The sequence below is a fragment of the Mustela lutreola genome, chromosome 5 (assembly GCF_030435805.1).
Source record: "Mustela lutreola isolate mMusLut2 chromosome 5, mMusLut2.pri, whole genome shotgun sequence".
NCBI classification, from domain to species: Eukaryota; Metazoa; Chordata; class Mammalia; order Carnivora; family Mustelidae; genus Mustela; species Mustela lutreola.
Genome location: NC_081294.1, coordinates 166,481,072 through 166,491,016, shown reverse-complemented (window position 1 = coordinate 166,491,016; position 9,945 = coordinate 166,481,072). Strand labels below are relative to the sequence as shown.

Genomic DNA, 9,945 nt, shown 5'->3' with positions numbered 1-9,945 from the left:
ACAAAGCTAAAAGGAAACCTTCAAAATGGGAGAAGATATTTGCAATTGGCATACCTGATGAAGGTTTAGTATTCAAAATATATAAAGAACTTATACAAATCAACACCCCAAAACAAACAGTCCAGTTAAAGATGGGCAGAAGACAGGAATAGACATTTTTCCACAGAAGAGATAACGATGGCCAACAGAGAAATGAAAAGATGCTTAACATCACTCATCATCTTGGAAATACAAATCTCAAATGCAAGGAGATATCACATCACAGCCATCAGAATGGGTAAAATCAACAACAAATAATAGGTACTGGTGAGGATGTGGAGAAAGGGAACACTCTCACAGCATTGGTGAGAATGCATATTGGTACAGCCACTCTGGAAAACAGTGGGGTTTCCTCAAAAGTTAAAAATAAAACTACCCGACAACCCAGCAATTGCACTCCTAGGCATTTAATCAAAGGATTTAGAAATACAGATTCAAGGAGTACATGCACCCAGATTTTTATAGCAACATTATCAACCATAGCCAAACTATGGAGAGAGCCCAAATGCCCATCAACAAGAATAAAGAAGATAAAGAAGCTGTGGTACAAATATACAATGGAATATTACTCAGCTATAAAAAGGAAAGAAATTTTGACATTTGCCATGGTGTGGATGGAATTAGAGGGTATTATGTTAAGCAAAATAAGTCAGAGAAAGACAAATACCTTATGATTTCACTCATATGTTTAGTTTAAGAAACAAAACAGATGACCAGAGAGGAAAAAAGAGAGAGGCAAACCAAGAAATAGACACTTAAGTCTAGAGAACAGACTAATGGTTAGTGGAGCAGAGGTGGCTGGGGAGATGGATGGAATAGATGATGGGGATTTAGGAATGCACTTGTCATGATGACCACTAGGTATTTTATGGAAGTGCTGAATCTTTATATTGTACAGCTGAAACTGTACCTTATATTACATTGTGTGTTAACAAATTGGAATTCAAGTGAAAAATTGAGGAAAAGCAGTAAGAGAGTATGAAGAATACCTACAAATGTGAGCAAAATCTGCTCACCCAGCTTAGTGCCTGAAAAAAGAGACATGGATAGAAAGGGTACTCAGAGAAATTATTCAATGTAAAATTGGATACTCCACTAAAATTACTTGATAAATAATCATAATCATAGATTTTCAAGTAAAAACACTGAGAACTTTTATTACAATAGAAGCTTCTTAACAGTATACTTCAAGGAGATAGACAATTTTTTTGCACCAAAATCAAAGAGAATCAAAACGAAAAGAGTAAGATCTATGATACTGAAATAAAACACCATAGTGGATTCTAAGCTAAAGGAGTCACATTGTTATTGGCAGCATGCTTCTGGGTATTTAGATACAATTAAAAATGTTTTCCCACATATTTTTTAAGGGATGGAAGAATAATTCATTTTGTTCAGATTTTTTCATTATTAACTATTAAAAAATTGATGGCATTTCCATTGCATATATTGCAGAATATTTCTGATCTTTTTATGAGAACTGATTAACACCAAAGGACTGAAAGTGGCATAGACATTGACCAAAAGCTTCTGGACTCCCAGGATGACAAAGTTGTTGATCCATGACAGGGCTGAGAAAGACAAGATGGCAAGGTTCATCCAGTACATGACCACAAAGAGACTCACCAGCAGCAGGAGGGTCTGGATGGCCCTTCTCTCTGGGGAGAGTCTTGAGGAAAGGCTGGTGCTGTGAAGGTACTGGCATAGCCTCTGATGCCTGCACAAGAGAATCACCATGTATGCACTTGAGAGCAGCATGACTCCTACGAAGAAGACATCACTGGAAAATATCAGAGTGAGAAACATTCCTCTGATGATGGAGTTCATGGGGGAAAGTGAACAGTGTTCAGTGAGAACCAGTAGTTGGGTCTGGTTCACGCTGGAAGAAGCCACAGCATAGATGATCAGGTAAGTATTGGAGCACAAGCTGAGGGACCATGAGGAGACCAAAATGTGGATACTGTAACTTGTGAGTTTCTGTTTGAACCTGGCCAACCAGGAGGTGCTGGGACTGATGGTGACAGCCTGGAGCACATTCAGTAGGCAAGTTGTACTGATAGAGAGACCCCTCATGACCCTGTTGAGGTAGAAAAATGCCTTGCACCTGAAGTCATTCTGAAAGTCCAGTGACTCAAACAGGTGTGGAGACAACAACAGCAGTACAGTGAGGAGCATCACTATGTGGTTGAGGGCCAAGTGGCAAGTGATCAGGTCAGTGAGCTTAAGCCTATGTTCCAAAAATATTGTGAAGATGTGGGACAAAATGAGAAAGGAGTTGGCTGAGATTCCAGTGATGGTTTGAAAAAGAAAGGCCGTTTTTAATGATAACATAAGTGATGGTCTTCATGGAATGGAGAAGACAAATTTTGCATATCTGGGAAAAAATGAAACAATAAATGTGACATCATCAGCATTGATATTCTTCCTTCAGTAGTCAGAATCATCACCCATCATCATTTTTATTTTATTGTATACATTTTGATTAACACTATGTCGCATACTTTTTGCAAGTGCTGTCTCAGCATTATTTGGTAAAACAGGTATGTTATGTGTACATGCAACACCAACACGTCCACAGTCCTGTCTGAATAAGATGCCTTTATCAATGCTCCTGTTGCACCTGGGCTCACTTCTTCAGAAAGCATTTATTACTATTCTACATTTACTCACTTATACGTAGCATTCATAACAGTGATGGACATAACATCACTTAAAGGTATTTATGCAAGAAGCAGAATCTGAACTACAGAGAACACACTGATGGTAACCAGAGGGGAGGTAGGTGGTGGGTTGGGTTTAACAGGTGATGGGGATTAAGGAGTGCACTTTTGATGAACATTGGATGTTGTACAGAAGTACTGAATCATTATGTTATACACCTGAAATAATATTACATTGTATGTTAACTAATTTTAATCTAATAAAAAATTAAATGTATGCAGCAGAACTGAATATATTAATATTATATATGCACATATATAAAAGTCACGTGGTCTTTTGTATAAGTTGAATATTCTCTTTTGATATAATAGAGTTTGAAAAATATACATCCTCATCTTTTAAAACATACCGACTTTTAGATTTGTATTATTTTATGAACAAATCATTTGTGTAAGAATCTTTGCACACTGCCTGCTGTAGTTTTGAGTATACTATTTCTGTAACAAATTGTCCTGCTTATTGTTTTATTAATATATCAATCAAAAGTGTCACTTTTCTCATTAATCTCATCATATTATATGAACAGCACTATAAGGCCTATGATCAAACATCAACAACATTAAGTGACTATGAGAATTGCAGGTGAAGAGACAAGAAAGTGATAAGTGGTTCAGGGACAATAGGTGGCAACAAGAGAAATACATCTGGCAATCTCAGAAAAGGAAAATACTTGTTCCATTGATACTAGTTCCATGAAAAACACTTTCTGAAATACAAACTCCTAACAAAAAACACATGATAAGCATGTCATTATTGAGTAAGTTAAATGCATCTGGTATTCTTTGGCAATTGATCTTAGGATTGAGTGAAGGCAGAAGCCAATGCTTGATATCTATACTTTTAAGACATGTAATTCTCAGTTTTCATGGGAAACAGTGTGAGAAGGAAAATAATCACTGCAGAAGTAAGAGAAAAAATATAGGAGAAGCTTGATCAAAAATCACATAGAAAAAATTTTAGAAAAAACCCTAAAAATCCTTTGGTGCTGTGTGTTTTTGACCATCCCTACTAAGAGGATGCCAGCAAAGTATAACAGCATTTTATTCTAAAGTCATGTGGAGTATTTTAAGATTGTGACCCTCTTCATCACAGTAATAACAGGAGTCACATCAACTGTGTAAAATATTAACATGGATGGATATTATAAATTTGAACAGTGGAATTTGGAGAAACAGCCTCTCTTCTTTTAAATGCTTATCATAATCAAAGTTCCTCTTTTCTGACATAATCCATAATCCTGTGTGAAAATCAAATTTTATTTTAGATAAATTCATTTTTCAAATTTAAAAAGTTTCTAATGGTTTTCCACTTTTCAACTTCAAAAGTAATGATGCTCTCATGGATCATGAATGGAAAATCATCCTTGTCACCATTTTATTTTCTTTTCTATGTTCAAGCTATTCTGATTCCATTCTATCTTCTGTTTTAAAGAGCACACACACCATGTAGAAGAAGTTATCCCAAATGTATTCATATAATGTTGTTATGAATTTCAATGATAAAATTGCAATTTACTTGTCACATTTGTGACTACATGACTTAATAAACAGGTAACACTGAAAAAAAAAACCCAGGTAACTGTTTTTTTGTTTATATTAATTTTTGTATTTTCAGCATAACAGTATTCATTATTTTTGCACCACACCCAGTGCTCCATGCAATCCATGTCCTCTTTAATACCCACCACCTGGTACCCCAACCTCCCACCCTCCCGCCACTTCAAACCCCTCAGATTGTTTTTCAGAGTCCATAGTCTCTCATGATTCACCTCCCCTTCCAATTTCCCCCAACTCCCTTCTCCTCTCTAACTCCCCATGTCCTCCATGCTATTTGTTATGCTCCACAAATAAGTGAAACCATATGATAATTTTGAACTTTCAGAAGAAAGGGTGAGGACACAATATTTAGAGAATCTTTTTTATTACAAGGTGATGTGATGTCTTTCAAATTTGGCAAATTATTACTCTGTTCTCACTAAACTATCTTGCCCAAACTAATATACATGAAATTTTATTTTTTAGTTTAAATAAAAAAAAGATGAAATAACTAAGCCAAATTTATTTTTAGAAAGGCTTTGTTTGAACTTGATATCATGCAGGATATTATAAGCATTCTTATAATATGTATGAATAATTATGATATTACATGCTATTAATTAATTTTATAAAGATTTGATTAATGACAGAAACAGATTTTTCAGACAGATTTTTGTAACCAGAAACATTGCTATATTAGCAAATACTATAAATAAGTAAAACAAAATGATCTTTATGTTTATATGCTGGTATCTAAAAATATAAAAATTTTGAAAATATTTCATAATTTGGCACATTAATCTTAACAGTCCTAGAACATAAAATACTATTACTGTGTCACTTAAAACATCAGAGAAGTATAATTATGTCATTTTGAACTTAAGATTTCATATATTTTAAAAGATAAAATTTCTCCCTAAACACATATACCAAAATAAATTGAGAAAAATTGCTAACAGAAAAGTCAAACACAATTCCAGTTTGTGTATCACAAAGTTATAAGACCTCCATCAAAAATCTATGTTTCACTTATTTGTGGTGCATAACAAATAGCATGGAGGACATGGGGAGTTAGAGAGGAGAAGGGAGTTGGGGGAAATTGGAAGCGGAGGTGAACCATGAGAGACTATGGACTCTGAAAAACAATCTGAGGGTTTTGAAGGAGTGGGGGTGGGGTGGGAGGTTGGGGTACCAGGTGGTGGGTATTATGGAGGGCACAGATTGCATAGAGCACTGGGTGTGGTGCAAAAATAATGAATACTGTTATGCTGAAAATAAAAAAATAAATTAAAAAAATCTATAAATGCATGGCCACGTAAGATTAATGAAATTGATTCTTTTATCTGGACACATGTACTGTATATACTGATGGTTCATTTGAAAATTCTAACACTTCTTTAAGTAAATTCTGTCTCATCCTACCACTCACCAGATTCTAGAGCTGTCTTGGTTAATGAAACTAAAAAATAGACACTCACCAAAATGAGTCTTTGGAATGAGTTTCTGTGCTTAAAGCACCCAAGATATTGTTATAAAGAAGGGATGCCATGAGTCATCTCCCTCCAGGTCCATAATTGTCATGTCACCTGCAGAAGCTGGAATATCCCTGGCCTTGGGATTGCTAGACATGAAACCACCAATGGGAAAACTTAACTTACCTGACTCCTGGAAAACAAAAGACAAGGAGCAGCTGGGTTCCAAACTTTTCCATGTGTGACCTCATTTTCCTAAGTTGCCTTGTCCTGGAAGGATGTATTGTCTCTATTCTTGTTAACAAAAAAGATGCTGGAATATCACCCTAAGTTGAAGAAGTAGAACACCATGTCATATTCCCCAGTGTACCCCACGTGATACATATGATTCTCAGTCTTCACATGTCTTTCACACTAGTCTTTATTTTCAGGTTCATAACAAGACTAGAAGCTCCTTTGTGGGAATTAGGAAAACACCCTTTCAGTCTGAACTATGTAGGGGAATAGCTTGTCCTCCAGAGGACACAGAGGGGCATCTATCATTGAGAGGAGAATGCAGGGTGTCTTTCACTACTCCATGAACTTTTTCAGTTGCATTCACTGGGGGTGGAAAGGACACCTCTTTCCCAAAAAGCACTGACTTTTTATTATGAAATGACTTTCCTAATATATTTTACTTTGAAGTGTCAGTCTTCTGTGCTGGGCGTGTTCTGCCTCCAATGTCTCTCAGTTCCCTCTGTTGCTTGTAGTCAAAGGGATGTTTTTATGTCACACACACACACTTTCTTGGGGCATCTGCTTCTTAGAAACTGTCTTTATTTTTTCTGTGACAGCCAGTACCTCCATCTTTGTTGTACATATCCCAGTCTTAGCCATAACCTTAACTACGACTGCCATATTTGTGGTTCTCTTTATTAATCTAACAACATTTGTTATTAAAGTGGTCATTTTTTTTTAAGATTTTATTTATTTATCAGAGAGAGAGAGGGAGAGAGCGAGCACAGGCAGACAGAACGGCAGGCAGAGGCAGAGGGAGAAGCAGGCTCCCCGCTGAGCAAGGAGCCTGATATGGGACTCGATCCCAGGACGCTGGGATCATGACCTGAGCCGAAGGCAGCTGCTTAACCAACTGAGCCACCCAGGCGTCCCAAAGTGGTCATTTTTTACTCCATTAAAACTTACAAATGTTAACAAGAGCATCAACTGTCAGCCTGTTTGGGTTCAGTCTTGCAGACTTCTAATGTGTCATATATGAATCTCTAACAAACCAGTTTTCCATTTGTACTCAGAAAGGAACACCTATTCCACAGACTTTTACAGTATTTTTTTGTCTTTTTTTTAGCACATTTTAAAAAAATTTATTTTCAGTGTAACAGTATTCATTGTTTTTGCACCACACCCAGTTCTCCATGCAATCTGTGCCCTCTTAATACCCACCACCTGGACTTTTACAGTATTTTTAAAAATATTTTATTTATTTATGTGACAGAGAGAGAAATCACAAGTAGGCAGAGAGGAAGACAGAGATAGAAGGAAGCAGGCTCCCCACTGAGTAGAGAGCCCGATGCGGGGCTTGATCCCAGGACCCTGAGACCATGACCCAAGCCAAAGGCAGAAGCTTAACCCACTGAGCCACTGAGGCGCCTCTACAGTTTAATATTAAATTTATTCCTGTCATCTGTATTCCAGTCTAATCTCTTATCATCTACAACACTAGGATATTGTGGCTCATAGGTGGATATTTTGGATCTGGAATTGTTTGTTATCTTGGAAGCTTTTCACTTTCTTCTTCAACTTTTTTTTTTTTTTTTTTTTTGTTTATCACTTTCAGAAAAGTTTAATAGAGTGCCCTTTGCCAGCAAACTACCTGAAAAACAAGTGCAAAATAAACACTTTCTTGCTAAAACACTGTTCTGTGTTGCTGGTCACCTTATATCCTAAAGGAACTTGTTCAGTTTGTAAGTAAATGACATAAGACAGAAATTTGAAAGCACATAAAAAAAAAGGAGTATCAGTAAAGATAAATTTGTAATTATAAGAGACAAGATAATGCACATTTATTCATCTTTCCTATCTGAACAAATTTAAAAAGCAATTGTATAAAATACATACATAATTGTATTGTTGGATATATACATATAAATGCAATATATATCCCAATAAGGGAACAAAAAAAATAAATGGGAACACAGCTGTTTGGGCTCCAGATATGATTTGAGGATAAAAGACCTCAACGTGAGACAGGAATCCATCAGAATCCTAGAGGAGAACATAGGCAGTAATCTCTTCGATATCAGTCACAGCAACTTCTTTTAAGATATGTCTCCAAAGCCAAAGGAAACAAAAGAGAAAATAAACTTTTGGGACTTCATCAAAATCAAAAGCTTCTGCACAGCAAAGGAAACAGTCAAGAAAACAAAGAGGCAACCCACGGAATGGGAGAAGATATTTGCAAATGACAGTACAGACAAAAGGTTGATATCCAGGATCTATAATGAACTCCTCAAACTCAACACACACAAAACAGACAGTCATATCAAAAAATGGGCGGTATATATGAACAGACACTTCTCCAATGAAGACATACAAAGGGCTATCAGACACATGAAAAACTGTTCATCATCACTAGCCCTTAGGGAGATTCAAATTAAAATCACATTGAGATACCACCTTACACCAGTTAGAATGTCCAAAATTAACAAGAATGGAAACATGTGTTGGAGGGGATGTGGAGAAAGGATGGGGAGAAAGGAGGGGATGTGGAGAAAGAAAATAAATAAAAAAAATTAAAAAAAGATATGATTCGAGATAATAATTGAAATACTAGGAATAGGGACAAGATGGCGGGGAAGTAGGAGGAGGCGCCTTTTCAGCCGGTACCCCAGAGTGAGCTGATTACCTACCAAAGAACTCCGATCACCCATGAAATCAGCCTGAGATGAGAATTATACACGTCTGGATCTCTACAAGGGCACAAGACGCCAGGGCGCAGGTAAAGCGGGGTGGGAACGGAGGACTGATATCGGAAGATAAACAAAAGGGGGAGGGAGCCACCAGAGGCGACCAGTTAGAAAATAATACCCCAATACAAGCAAGAGTGCCCTGCATCTGGGAACCAGCATTAACTTGGAGACTGGTTGAAAGCACTCCAAAAGAGCAAAGGATCGCGGGGGGAAATTGTGGGAATCGGGGTGGCTAGGGACAGGGGCTTAAGTCCCTGGTCTCAGGACAGCCTCCCCGGTGCTGAGGCAGAGAGAGTGTGGCATAGAAACCAGCTTTTGGTCCCTAAGCTGCCAGCTCGCCGGAGAATGCATGGGTTCTAGCTCCTGTGAGGGGATGGGAGCCACGCTAGTCAGCAGAACGCGTGAGCCCTACCACAAAGCTTGAGATATCCGTGCACATCCCTCATGCTCCCCTGAGTTATAAAGGCCCAGCCGGCGCTCTTTGACCCGCGCCATTGTTTCAAAGCCTAAGCCGCGCACCCCAAACTCTCTCCTGACAGAGGTGCGCAAAAGCCCAGCCTGGTGCTTACGGACCAGCGCCCTTTTCTCAGTGCCCGAGACACGCGACTGACCCATAGTCGCCTCTGAAAGAGGTGCGCATAAACTGGGCACTCCCAGCCCAGGCCAGCAGCAAAATCTCAGTGTGCAATCACTGCTTGGAACCTCTCTGGTGGTTGGGAGCTCCCAGATAGTTGCCACTGCCTTGGCTTTGGGTACAAGCAAAAGATACTGTGCCCCCAGGGTCTGCAACTTGGAACCTGCTCTGCCAGTGGCCAAGGGGGAACTTATTTAGGCTCTGCACCCAGACTGAGGCTTCTCTCTGAGAGGGAGATCAGGGTGCGGTTTGTTTTCCTCTAAAACTACAAAAACTATCAAAGGCAGTCAAGGTGAGAGAAAAAAAAAGTTAACAAGCATAAAAACCGCCAGAGAAAAAAAGCCTGAAAAAAACCCCAGTTTCCTCAGAGCCCACCTCCTTGAGGGGTGTGGGAGGACTTAACTCAGGAAACATCATTGACTGACAACCCAATTGGCAGGCCCCTCCCCTAGAAAATAAACCAAGAAAGAAAAAATAAAAAAAAGAGGAAAAAAAAAAGGACTACAAGAGAACAACCACTACTTCATAGGAAAACTTGTATTCACTTTTTCCCACTATTCCGGTTCATTTTCTTTCTTTCT

The 9,945-nt window shown here is 38.2% G+C and overlaps 1 protein-coding gene across 1 annotated transcript; it reads right to left on the bottom strand.

The window, feature by feature from the left end:
* Positions 1-1,449: 1,449 nt before the first annotated feature.
* LOC131831283 (vomeronasal type-1 receptor 90-like) lies at positions 1,450-9,345 on the bottom strand. The gene is made up of 2 exons (XM_059173426.1): positions 9,143-9,345; positions 1,450-2,266 (listed from the first exon to the last, which is right to left on the bottom strand). Exons 1-2 carry the CDS (start codon positions 9,343-9,345, stop codon positions 1,450-1,452), a joined length of 1,020 nt encoding a protein of 339 aa, XP_059029409.1.
* Positions 9,346-9,945: the final 600 nt, after the last annotated feature.

Excerpts from the sequence above, each read along its gene's own strand:
- LOC131831283 (XM_059173426.1), bottom strand. The coding sequence starts at position 9,345 with ATGGGTCAGTCGCGTGTCTCGGGCACTGAGAAAAGGGCGCTGGTCCGT. Across the intron at positions 2,267-9,142 it reads CGGATATCTCAAGCTTTGTG|GCTTAAGCTCACTGACCTGA; the intron begins GTAGGGCTCACG and ends TTTGGAACATAG.